The 13,383-nt window shown below is 40.5% G+C and overlaps 2 protein-coding genes across 2 annotated transcripts in view; both read left to right on the top strand.

Annotated features, from left to right (window-relative positions):
* Nucleotides 1-1,261, top strand: part of COX16 (cytochrome c oxidase assembly factor COX16) — a 42,405-nt gene extending 41,144 nt beyond the window's left edge. Inside the window, exon 4 of the mRNA XM_084519919.1 lies at nt 900-1,261. Within this exon, the coding sequence (XP_084376045.1) occupies nt 900-1,016 (117 nt within the window). The 3' untranslated portion in view covers nt 1,017-1,261. The remainder of the gene's footprint in view (nt 1-899) is intronic.
* An 8,993-nt stretch (nt 1,262-10,254) lies between these two features.
* Nucleotides 10,255-13,383, top strand: part of SLC8A3 (solute carrier family 8 member A3) — a 113,725-nt gene continuing 110,596 nt past the window's right edge. The window contains exon 1 of the mRNA XM_084521460.1: nt 10,255-10,366. The gene's annotated coding sequence lies outside the window, so the exon portion shown is untranslated. The remainder of the gene's footprint in view (nt 10,367-13,383) is intronic.

The raw sequence follows: 13,383 nt of genomic DNA, 5'->3' as shown, positions 1-13,383 counted from the left end.
ACCCCTGCTTGGCCTCCTGTCTGATGCAGCATCCTATGCTGCAGGCTGGCGTGCAAGAGTTGAGGTCTGTGCCTGCCAGGAAGAGGTTTTTGCATCTCTGCTAGAAGGACTGTGGAGGAGAAGTATAAATTTGTCTTCCTCAACAGCAGCACGTGGTAGGTAAAGTCGGGAGGGTTCCTGTTCCTTGGTTTTGTGCACTTCTAAGACTAGATATAGACTCCAGTCACTGCCCCTTCTGACTGGGGATGCTAGAAAGGATTTAATTTAAAATCTAGCTAGTTTTTAAGTATCTGACAGCTTGGCCACTTAGCATATCCCATGTATACCTATCTCTGACAGTTAGTTGCCTTATGAAACTAGATAGTAAAAAGCATTACATAGTTTTCTCAATATAAAACCACATGGGTTGGAAGGGGTTGCACTGTTACTGGCTCTTAGTGCTAGATGATTCCTCTTTTCCAGTATGCTTTGTATCTGTGCTGACAGAAACTTCAGGTCACTAATAATAATCTTCTGTTTGAGCTATACCAATGCTTTTCACTCCTACCTCAGTAGTAGACAGACTTGCAGATGAAGAACTGATCTGGAAGACAAGGTGAGAGTCAAAAGAAAGAATGAATACAAAATACCTCCTTCAGTCATGTTCAGATGCTGTACTTATTCCTGTTCTACATGTTCCATATCTATTGATAAGCAGTAATGCCTACCTTAGTTATTTATGCAGTTGTGTGGATACTGCATGATTTTTTTCCTTGTTGAAGAACTTTTGGAGGGTGGATGAAATTCTTCAGCCCAACGGTGATGCTGTTTCTTGTGCAAAAAGAACACAGTGTAGAATAATACATATTTTAAGTCATGGGGCTGTCAAGGTGACACTTATTTTTTATGTTTATCTGCAGAAATTGGAAAAATCTGACTTGGATAACTGGGAGAACATCAGAGGACCCCAGCTGTGGGAAGATTCCAGGGCTGTTCAGCAGCAGCGGCGGGAGGCTGCCCGTCTCAAGACAGAATGATCAAGCAAGCCTACTTTGCTGCCCGCAGAAAAAAGTCTCAGGCTGGACTATCTTATTTTTTATTCCACTGTCAGGAGCAGACATGGGAGGACAGCGTTGCTCTGAGCAATTCATGCCAGTGTGTATAACTGTGAGAGGAACCCAAAAGACACCATGTTGTACAAAGCTCTTTGTTTGCATCCATTTGCACAGTTCCACAGGCTGTATGTGAGAGTTCTCAATAAAACAAACAAACAAACAAACAACAGCTGATTATTTTACTGAGTATATCAGATTTTTCCTTTTCCATTTCAACAATTATTGTTTAAAGCTGAGGTGCTTCAGCAAGAGTTATCATTTCAAGAGTCATTTTTCAGTACCACAACAAGAACAGCAGCGTTGTCATCTAGATGTGTGTGACCAGACAAATGTCGCTTCAGAGAGCCTCTGCATGACTTCAAGCTCTTAAGCTTGGAAGGGACTCCACAGGCATATCAACTGTTCAGGAACAGTGAGCCCATTTTTGGCTAAATAATATTCTTGTGTTTCATTTCCAGGAGCTTGTCTGTGCAGAGGCATGTGCAGAGTGTCAGCTGGAAATTGGTTAAATAATATTTTTTTTAGCTATGGGCAGATTTTTGTGATTGGTGTATTGATGCTTTTGTGCAGGCAGGACATTTGCATTGGAGCTTCTCAGCCTCACTTGTAAAACTCCTTTTTGGGGGAATGGAGCAGCAGAGCACAGATGAACAGATTCTGGTTTCAGAGCATTCAGTGACACCTATGTGTAAATCCCTTGGGAAGTCATAGAGATATGGTCTTATTTGTCTCTGCAATAAATATGTCACATGCAATCTAAATGCTATAAGGAAATGATTAAAAAGCTAGAATACAGTGGCATTAAGCTCTGTTAGAACTGGAAAAGAAGGAAATTAATTTCATTGGTTTGTTATTTTTATTTTATTTTATTTTTTTTACCTCAAAGATAAAATAACATTCTTGGGCAAATAAGATATAAAATAGGACAGGTGAGGACTAGTTGAAACTACCTACCTTGTTAAGCAACTTTTCAACTCTTCAAATTCAAATTCTGGTGCAGCTCTGGCAGCAGCAAGATTGATTGCTCAAGGGACGTGAGTGCGTTAAGTACAGTGACAGAGTCTTTTCTGAGCTAGGGCTCCTGCTGATGCTGGCATCACAGCTGCTCTTCAGGTACTAGCTGGACCACTGGAAACACTTCTTTATGTTCCTGGGCATAGACCCATCTTATGATGATTCTGCAAATTTGTTACCTGTTTCCCAGAGGATAAGCATCTTTCTTTTCCCAGCCTTGACAAGTTGCCATTATTTTGCATATGCAGAGGCATGATTAGCTCACAGTCTTGCAATACTGGCTCACAGGGTGGACCAATGCTACCCCTGAAACAAGCATGTGGCTTTCTACGAACAGTGTGTAGGACAAGTTACCCCTTCCCCACGGGAAGAAGAAAAGATATTTCTCTCTCATTAAATCCTTACGCATAGCACTTTTCTTGACGGACAAAACACTGCTAATACACAGATCCTGTGTATTTTTACGAATTTGATATTCCACAAAAAGTACTTGGGGCACAGCAATCTTATTTCAACGGTTTTGGAATGTGGTTGTAAGTAATTCTTTGTAGAACACTTTCTATGTCGTAATTTAAGACTCAGTTTTGACTTCTGATGTTTCTTAGATGGTTGCTTGCTGGGGGGTGGAGAGAAGGGTGCCTCTGTTTTAGACTGCCACTACATTTCCTGTAGTTTCCATGAGCATATTTGTAACTACCTGTGAAATGGCATTTCTGGAAAGTGATGGAATTATTTCAGCATCTCTGAGCAAAAGTGACATACATCTGGAAAACTTTTTCACTTGCCCCTTCTCTTGAAGTTATATATGAAGACATAGTCCCAATTAGAATATTTACTGATAGTCCACTAAAAAAAACAAACCTCCAATCCCATTTTTTTCAATGTTGTTGAATCATTTATGAATTTTAACCAAAACAAACAAACAACAACAACAACAACTTTTGGCAGGTATAGGAGCTGTACTGCTACACTCTTCATTAAACGGGGAGAGCTGCTTCAGGAATTTCTCTTTAGTGCCATGAAGTTGGACAACAGCTTCAAGTTTTATATTGTGCTTTTTGTAGCCACAAAATTGGAAGTAATACATATGAAGGGGCCACGTCGAGAGAGTCAATTAAAGTCTCTTAAGTTATCACGCATCCCAAAGTAGAAGGCACTCTAGAAATGTAGAGAGTTATAGTTCATAACGAGAAAGAGAGAGGCAAACATCAGTTGGTTCAGGATTCATGCTTAGTTTGGCTGCTTATTTTTGAATTATCCTTTTGAAAGCCATGTTACAGCATTTCTGATGATCTTCAAGGCACCTGGGGATAACCCTGTTAAATTCCTGAATCATTATTCTCAGCCTCCTGAACATGTGGCTGAGGGGCCAGAGGTAATGAAACAGTTTTGAATTCTCTTTTGTCACTAGCATATACTGGTCTGAGGGGAATGAAAACAAGACTTCAGTGGGAGGTATGAAGTATTAAATGGGTAAAAGAGAGCACTATATGAAGCCAGGTCTTCTAGTCAGCTTTGCTGAAATAGGAAATAAAAGACTAAGAAGTCTGGCGGGGTGTCTGTGTGTATATGGACTGAAAAAAAAAATGGAGGAAGCGTTTACTTCTCAAAGAAATTGTGACAAGGTTGGTCTTTGGGATCGTCCATAACAAGAATATGAGTAGAGCACAGAAGTAGTACTGCATATGTGGGAATCTGGGGCACCAGTCTCTGGGGATGGAGAGAGCTCAATGTAGCACCTGTGGGTATCCGGCTGGATGCATCCCAGCTGCAGTCCAGAGTCCAAACCAAACCTTGCATGAGATCAGCCCTGTGGATTCTGCTGAGTTTGTTTCTCCCATGGCACTTCGTATTTGCAGACTCGTGGATGACCCAAAAGATAAAATGTAAAGTACGTTAGTTCACATTTAACAGAGATGTAGAAGCTTAGCCAATGCTGTAGCTACTGTGATCTAAAAAGCTTTCAAAACTTGCTAAATAGCATAGCAGTTCAAAATTCAAAGATTCTGATATATATTTGGATGACTAGTTGGTGTTAAAAACTTCTAGAATCATGCAGAAGATAGTCTTGCCAGTATTGATCCTCCAAGATGCTGAAAATTGCTCCAGCTACCCTAAAAAAGATTGTGCCATAATGACAGAGGAGCAATGGGACTTTTAGACCAGAGTATAGAATGCAGAAACTTCTGAAAAACTTTTTACACATACCCCATCAGCAGCTGGGGAGGAATCCCAAAAAGCAGAGGGTTGCTAACACTGATGGGTGTGTGAAGATGTGTGTCCACCTTGCTGAGCGCTCAGATCAGGAGAAACCCACTTCTTCACAGAGGAGCAGCACCTTGGAGTGATTTAAAGGTTATCCTGTTAATTGGATGTTTTACATCAACAGTTTTTGCTTAACTGTATGTACATGTCTATAGGTGAAAATTAAAGCAATAGGTTTCACCTTCTGAAATACCAGTGTAGACCCTTGTACTTTGTGATGATCTTGCATTTGGTCTAAGTTGCTGTCTTTGGATTTCCATCTCAAGCCTGGGACAAGTTTTTGATTTTGTATATTTTCCAGATGCTTTTCTTTCTGTAAGAAATGGGAAAGCCTAAACATTATCCTTTGCTACTACATTCGTTATGAGTAAAGAAATGAGTAAGAGTAAAGAAATGAGACAGAAGAAGGGGTTGATCTGAAGTCTTAGAGAAAGCAGAATAACCATTTTGACATGAAGATGGTCACAGAATTTTTCCATAAACTTACTTTTAGAAAGACTGCTTTTTCCCCAGTGTTTTCAGTGGAAAGCTTCTTTTCATCCTTCAGTGGAGTAAGGGTCACAAAAAATTCCGCTGTGTTTTAGACGAGCTAACTACGAGTCTGTAATCAAAGGCAGGTAATTGCACACAGTTAGGCCTCCTTTTCCTACGAGGACTTGCAGCCAGACTCATCCAGTGCACAAATAGTCTCTAGACTTGGAAACAAAAACTCCATACAGATGTTTTTCTTAAACTGTTCTTTACCCCAGGAGACTGAAGCAGTCTTTCCTACCACTGGCATCAGACTGGCCATATTTTCTTGCTGAACATGAGCAGTTAAAGTCTTACTTAGCGCAGACAGGTAATTAAAGTTTCATCGTTGCCATCTCTATCCTGCTTGGGAGGTGTGTTAAAATTAAATTCAACCAAAGCAGCAGCTGTTAGTGCCGCAGAAAGGACGTGTAAAATATGGTTATACATTGCAAATGTGAAGAGTTGAATGTGTCACAGTCACAGTCATCTGAGGGAAAAACAAACCAGAAATAAGGGAGCACTGTGTGTGTATTACTGTGCCTCCACAGAAGAAATTTATCTGCTTTCACCCAGCGTACTTGGGGTCTGGCTTGATGTGCTTCAGATGATGGAAAAATGGCCATACTTAATCTAACATAACTCTTTCAAGGTAGCTGATGACATCCTCAGTGTTCAATACCAACTCCACTGTGCATATTCAGTACCAAATCTGGTGTCGGCCTCGAGGAGACCCAGTGGCTCCCAGGAGTTGTGCTTAATCCCAGGAAGAATTGGGCAGAACCCCATCTGGCTGCCCTGTAAATCCATTTCTCTCCTGTCTCCCAGTGTTCTTCCTAAAAAGTAACAGCTTAGTCTCTGAGCTGCTTATTTCTAATGGAACTGACTGCAGAATGTCCCCTGCTTTTTTTTTTTTTTTTTTCCGTTTTCTTTCTTTTTTTTTTCTTTTTCTTTTTTAGTGTTAATTCTCTACTGAGAATTGAAGAATAGTGGTTTCTAAATTAATTTGAAGATGTTCTGTAAAATGTAAGCTCAGAAACACAGACCCAGTATTATATCCCCTTAAGTATGGCACCCTGCATACACTGGGTCTCTTTTTATCTTTAGATACACAATGCTGTGCTCTCTATTTTATGTACAAAGGAAATTAAATATACTTTTTTCTTTAAAAGATGAGATCTTCATCCATCACCAGCTGTCAGTTCCTAATAATGTTGCCCAGAGAAGTGTTATCTGTGATTTAGTGGCTTTAGTGGGCTATCTTTTGTTGAACAGAGGACAGCAGAATAAAATTTCAGCTTAATATAGCTCTTTTCATACTCCTTCTGAATAACAGAGGAATAGAGGAGAGCAAGAGCAAAGAATCTTGGTTTCCAGGCTCAAGTTTCTTCCCTGTTTTGTAGTGCATAGGGCATTTTAAGAAAGAAAGGGAAAGAAAATGAAAGTGAAAAAAAAGGAAATAAGAGAAAATAATAATAAAAAAAAAAGAAGTGGAAAGAAAAAAAAGCTTAAGGACAAAAATAGTAATAGAAAACACTGTGTTCTTTCTGACTGGTCCCTCTGGATGGAGTAGGAAGGAAAATTGTTTCTGTCTCAGGAAAAACTTCTGGGCTTAAAAATGGTCTTGTCTCAAGTCAGAACAAAAAGTCAAGTAGAATATTTTGCAAGGTAATAGTTTTAGAAATGTTTTTGTTTGGGTGAACTGCGATGTTTTATTTTCCTTTTTATGTTTTTCTCTTCTTGATTCTTTTTTCTCAGGCAGCTTAACTTTGGAAATGAAAAGCCACAACTGATCTCTAAAGTGTGTTTTTCACTCAAAAGACTGTCAACACAAAATATTTCAGCAGTTGCCAAAACTTTTCACAAAAAATATTCTCAGTAATTTGCCAAAATAAATCCCTCTCAGTGAACAGGTTGCAAAATGTCAATCAAGCAGATAGAAAATTCTTTACAATATGTTTTTTTTTTTTTTTTTTTTTTTTTTTTTTTTAACCAGCAATCTCAGTCAATTCCTTAGTCAAATGGTGAATCTACATCCTACATTCTGGCTGAGTGTGTCACTGCACACCTCTGTGGCTCTGTACACAAGCATTACGCCCAGCAGACAAGCATGCCTGCATTAGTTAAGTTGTATGCTTGCAGTTTACAGAAGATTTCACGACCTGTTTGGCTACTCATAAAAAAGAAGACCTGCCCCTCACTGCCTCCAGCATGCTGCTAACCTGGCTGATGGCATTGTCACTTTCACGTTAACTGATGAAGTTGTCTGTGGAAACAAGTCCTTCTTTCTCCCTGCTTTCACTAATAATATAACCTGAATTTATTTCTGTTTATTTCATCTTAAATGATGTCATTTTTTATTAAGTATTCAACGAGAATTCTCGTGTACCATAATACAATAAGAAGAAAGCCAGCATTTTTCCCAGTATACAAAGGGCACTGCCCCTGTTTAAGTGATAGTTGTAGGCTTTCCATCATTTTAAGTTGCCTGTCTAGAAACAAATTGGCAATCAAAGATGGAAAGACTCCAGTCCTACTCCCATTCATATAGTTTGAATTGACCATAGTCCATCCAATTCTGGGGTCATGTCTTACTGTAATTTGGCTCTCCACCCCCCTGGTGATGCTTTTTACCATACAAATGTGTTTTCAGTACAAAAATCTGAGATTGCACGTTTCTCATAACAGGCCTTTTAGTCCATGAGCTCCCTGTGAAGTGCAAGCATCCTTATCGGTCATGCTGGAATAATAAACAGCAAAATCATGTTTTATTTTTTATCAACCTTTAAGAGCAGAAGAACATGAATGCAATTTGATCAAGTCTGTAAAACTTCACCTTTTACAAATGACAGGAGGGGTTGGAAGGTTTAAAAGTGAATTACAACACTGTTTTTTATCTTGACTTAGGATAGTGATTGCAACGAAGCAGCTGGGCATGTTCACAGTATGCTTCAGCTTAGCTAAAAAGACCAATGTTTGCAAATATTCAGAAATTTAAATTTGTCTTAAGTACTTATTTGAACATTGTTCCTCGACAGCCAGCACAGATCATGCAGTTTTTTGTTACCTGGAGTGAGGTTTCTGACTAACCCAGGTTATTCGTACTTTGCAAGAAAAAGCTGGATATGGGAACCTGTACTTTCTGTGGACAAACTCAATTGTCTGGTCAGTGATTTGGAGCACATACAGGAGGAGGAGACCTTATCTTTCATGTATTCAAGATTTCTTAGCCACATAATGAATTATTCACATCAGAAATTAAAATTTAAGCTGTCTTTGTCCCTTGAAGCTCCATTGGGATGTGCAGTGTTATCTGACAGGAGTGTTCTTCTAACCCATACTGCACATTATCTTAATAATGCAGATATGATAATGTCCAGGTGAAGCCTGATACATACATTACTACCTTCGACTAACCTCAAGGACTCAGGTAATTTGATAGTATCTTCTACATATATCATCTGGTATGTGGGGTTCTCAGTTATTAATCCCTGAGGTGTCTACTGTTCCACTCCTTACTCCCTTTTGCTAGCAGCAGAAGGCTGCATGGGGTTTTCTGCAGCTCCCCAAGGTTAAAACATCAAAATTTCTTCCCAAGAAATTTCTCTCCCCAAAAGGATATTTACTTTTATATATACTACTTATGTATACATGTATATATATAAATAAATATATATATTAATTATGTTGCTGGCACTGTCCGCTTTAACTGCCACATATTCTGTATAGTTTTTGCATCTCCCTTTCTGTATGTTTAGGTAATGCCAAGAACCTACTGAGAGAAGAGGCGTTAGTTGTCTTTTACACTCCCAGGCCAGAGAGAGTGTGATCCAGGAGCTCCTGAAGTAGTGGACCAAGCTGTTTCTGTGCGTTGTCCTTTTCTCCTTGGAAAAGTTTCTTTTGCCTTCGGAGGATTCACCATTCTCTGTTTTACCTTGTGCAAAGAGGTGTAGCTGGAAATCTTAAATTTAAAAAATGTAGGATACCTTAATGAAATTTTAATGAAATATAAAAAATTGTAGAATACCTTAATGTCCCTAGTGTGTTGTTACATGCCTTTATCAAATAGCTAGATATAGATATGCATACGTATATAGACAGTCCCAAAGTCTACATTTGCCAGTCTAAGAAGTCTCCTCATTTAGTAGGCAGTCTGGAGAGCTCCACTTTTGGCTTTAATGGAAAGTAAAGACAAAACCTTCACACGGGTGCTTGGAAAAATAGAGAGGGCATGTGCTCCACTGCTGGTGCACATGGGCTTCTCTCCCCAAGCCCTCTGGGACAAGGTCATGGACCCTGAACAAAATTTGAAAATCAGATCACCTCTGATATTGACATCCTTTTAAAATGTATTATTCCTTCTTTCTTTTGAAAAGCTTCTGAGTTTCTTGGCAACTTAATGATTATCTCAGTAAATTAATTTTTCAAAGATCAGCAGAAATTTTACATGGTAACACCGGTATTTAGATATAATTGCAATCCCAGCATTGCCTACTACAGAGGCAGTTATCTAAGCTATCTTTCTGAGGAGGGGAGTCATGTCACGGAGGAGGGGAAATCATAAACTTGTTTGAACAGGACTGAGCACAGTCCTGTCTGCTGGATGAAACAGGCTAAGGCATCTTTCCTAATTTGAAAGCAAGTTTTGCTCGGACTGTCCTTCAGCCAGAGCACAAGTTGCATGGGCAATAAGGTCAGAGGATCTATAGTCTCCTCCAAGTCAGCGGGGAGCAATAAAAAGATATTTTCTGCCATTAAAGATAACCTTGTGTACAGCAAAGGCATGAACAGTGTGTCAGCAAACCAGCCCTGAGAGACCACTTTATTGATTCAGGTTTCTTGTAACATGCAAAACAGCATTATTATTACAGCAGAAAACTGGGCATAGACCTTTCAGGATTATGTATTAAGAAGAGCAGATCAAATACCATCCACCCAACTTAATAAATTCTGAGTATTATTCCAAAGAGGTTTGCTCTGGATCTCCTTGGCAGAGTGCACGGGGGCAGCCACCAGTCACTTTTATCCTCAGTCCCTTTCCTATTATCACTTCTTGGCCTTTTGGCTAAAATCAAGTGTAGTATCAGTGTAAGGCTCGACATGTCCTTAGCGTATCTCTTTGGAGAGTCCATCTTGCCCTTGCAGCAGGCTGGATTCAGTGACCTACCAGCTCTTTTCCATCTGTAACTACTGTCATTCCTGCTCTTTAAGAGACCTGACAGCTTTTAGAAGTGAAGTCACCTTTAGCGTGCCTTGCAAGTACAGCTGATCTGCATTGGCCTGAATTACTGCTGTTCCAGAAGGCAGGTGTGCCTTTGCTTGCTATAGTGGGAGAAATTATAAAGCAGCTGGAGGTCTCACTTCCTTTCTTGTGAAGGCCAACAAAAAGATTATTTGTCTGTAATAACAGACTCCTTTCTATTTTAGTTACTTTAACTCTTGGAGGAAATATGCAAACCTTTTTTTTGGACAAGACAACACAGGTAAGTCCTCTGAGAGTTTTGCATTGCTACATTTGTAAGGTTTTGGGACTAGGAAAAAGACTGGAAGCCCTTAAAATATTGTGATGATAATATATTGATAATACTTCCATATTTTTTTCTGGTTTTGGTAGTTTCTAGACTGCCTAAATCCAAACCTAAGTATCCACAGGGGGCGCTGTAATTGCCAGACAGTGCCTGAAAGCCCTGCCCAGCCCAGGGTTTTGTACGCAGATCTGTTAACGTGAAATGAGAAAGAGGCAGCCAGAACAGAGGGAAGGTTCTGACATCCCGTATAAAGAATGCTGAATGCCGTTTTGTTTGGGATTTTGTTGGGACGCTGGGTTTTACTGTGTCTTGCTGTCCTGAGCTGTGACTCATTCTAGGTACTGTGACTGGAGGTGGGTGCCTCTGTTGCAGCCTGTGGTATCATGCTGGGGGCATGTCCTTTCCTTCCCAGTTTGTTTTTCATCCTGATGCAGCTGCAGCAGTCTGATCTCCAGAGGAGGTCTCCACCAGCAGATTTCAGCCAGAGATTTGTGCACCCTTTTTGTAGCCAATTTGCTCAGAGTGGTCCTTGGTTTGCTTTCTGTAGAGGGCCCACCTTAGGGTTTTATGTAATTACACAATGCAGGGTGTTTAGTTTTGCTTAAGTAATCCCTCAGTTGTTCATGGAACAGGAAATCATATGTATTATCTCTGGTAGAGACCATAAAATGATATAGTAGGGCCTTTTGTATAACTCAAAGGAAAATATAACTCCAGCATTCCTACAGTAATTGCAGGCTATCTGTGAGTTGGGGGAGACCATCTGAAAACTCCACCCTTGACTCTGCAGCTACCCTTTGCAGAGAAGGTACATGGAAGATGCTGTGAATTTACCTTCTGCCAAGGGAGGACTGGCCAAAACCCTCCAAAAAGAGTTGAGGGGCAGCACCGGCCAGCTCTGCATCCTGTGGAATAGGGAGGGATGTAGGAGGCTTCTGCTGCAGGAACGGCTTTTGTGGGAAGGCAGCAATGTCTTTCATAGCCGTAGTCTCCTAGATGATTTAATCTCAAAGATCTGTCTGGTCTAATGACACAACTTGTGGGAGGCCAGGTTTTGTTAACTGTCTCTTGCTGCTATTTTCAGGATGCGATTTTTCTATTTCGGTTGGCTGGGGGTGGAGGGAGTGTTGCTACACTTTAGGGAACACTGCAATTAGATTCAATCAAAACAATCATGATTAATAATCATGACCATTTTGTTACTAAAAAAAAAAAAAGAGAAGAGTAGAGATAAATAATAAACTGTGGTTACTTTGAAGGTGATCTCTGTCTTTCTTTTTGAAGAGGTTTGAGCAGAGCTGGGAGGATTGAGCTGTCCTCAGGGGCAGACAAAGCCCCCTCTCTGCACATGGCAGTGAGCCCTGCTGCAGTGTAAGCAAGCCGGTGAGTTCGCCGTCAGAAGCATGGTGTTCACCGGTCAGTGAATTGTGGTTGGTAAATCACGGATAACTGCAGCAGCTGGGCAATTCTCAATTGTGTGCCAAATAATTAGCAGAAGTATTTAAATCAATAATGGCAAGGGAAGCCACTGAAACAGCTTTGCTGAATCAAATCAGCGAAAAAGGACAGAAAATTTTCAGTCCAAGTGAAATCTGTTTACCAAAGATAGCTTCTTTCTCCCTGTGAGTGCACGGCCTCGGGGCTGTGATGCTCAGCAGAAGCTGTTACTACCTGGAGCTGCACTTCATTATCCCATTAGTACGACTAGGAAATTTCTTGCTAGCTGCTGGCCTGTTTGCCTGCTCCTCCCTGTGTCGTGGTCTGGGGATGCCTTCGTGTCAGGAGGCAGAGCCAAGCTGGAAAGCCACCACGTTGCACTGCCTGCTGCAGGCCTGGGATGAGGAGTTATGGCTGGAGAGTTTCCTGCGTGGAGCTGCGAGCCTGGGTGCTTGGAGGGCAGGGCACTGCTGGTTGCTCAGGGGAATAAAAGCATTTATTTATTGTCTCCCAAGTTGCTGTAAAAATGGGCTATAGGGTGCAGTTAAGGCTTGGCTGGCTTCACCCGGCAGTGTTGCTGCCAGCCTTTCATGAGTGGGTGCCACAGCTCGGTGGCTTGGGCCTAGTGGGCTCCATGCCACCACCATGAGACATGGAGGGGGCAGGCTGCCCCGGTGGCTGCGGCTCCTCACAGCCTCTCTGGAGCTTCTCAAACCTCACAGTGTTTTTACATAGGTATTCAGTTCACTCTTGCCTGTGTTTCAAAGGAGCTGGAAGACTGCTTCAGCTAGTCCAAGCACATATGAAAGTGTCTAGTTAATCTTTTAAAATTAATGAATTCTTAGCTTCTGTAATTGAACCAGTCATTCAGAAGGCCATCTTCCCCTTTCTTAATTCTTCTGGAGAGGTAGCTCATGTTTCTGGGTTTACAGAGGAACTCGCTTCCGTGTTCCCAAAGGATTAATTCATTATCCCTTAATACAAATTTTATACTCAAATGATCTCTGATCAGTAACTAGAACATAAAGTGCACATGCTATTTTTGTACAGAAAGATGTCCTCTTTGTCTAACTTCATTATCAAGTTGTTATGTGAGGCTTGTGTGCTGCTACAAAACATCCACCTCAAAAGGCTTTTCTGAGGTATAAAAATAAACATATGATTTTAAGCAAGTAAAAAACTTGGGGACAGCAAAAGATGTTGTTGAGATGCTTTCAACCATTATTTTTTTTCCTATGTAATATTGAAAGGGAAATTTTGGAGTGCTCATTAAAAGAAGTATCTTTCAATAGTCTAGCACTTGTGCATACAAATCAGAGGCACAAAGGGTATTTTCTTCTGAAAGAATGATGTAAAGCCAATGTCAGTACCTGAGTTTTGTGACACTGACAATGATCCTAAAGAGAAATGTTTGTATTTTCTTAATTTTCCTACGACATAACCATTTTACATAGTTTGTTGCTTGAGGTAAAATTCTCCAAACAACTGAGGTCTAGTACCAGACTAATGTGCCCTGTTTTTTAGATTAAAAACAA

This window comes from Aythya ferina (assembly GCF_964211825.1).
Source record: "Aythya ferina genome assembly, chromosome: 5".
NCBI classification, from domain to species: domain Eukaryota; kingdom Metazoa; phylum Chordata; class Aves; order Anseriformes; family Anatidae; genus Aythya; species Aythya ferina.
Note: the sequence above shows the minus strand (reverse complement) of the source record. Positions and strands in the feature narration are given on the sequence as shown.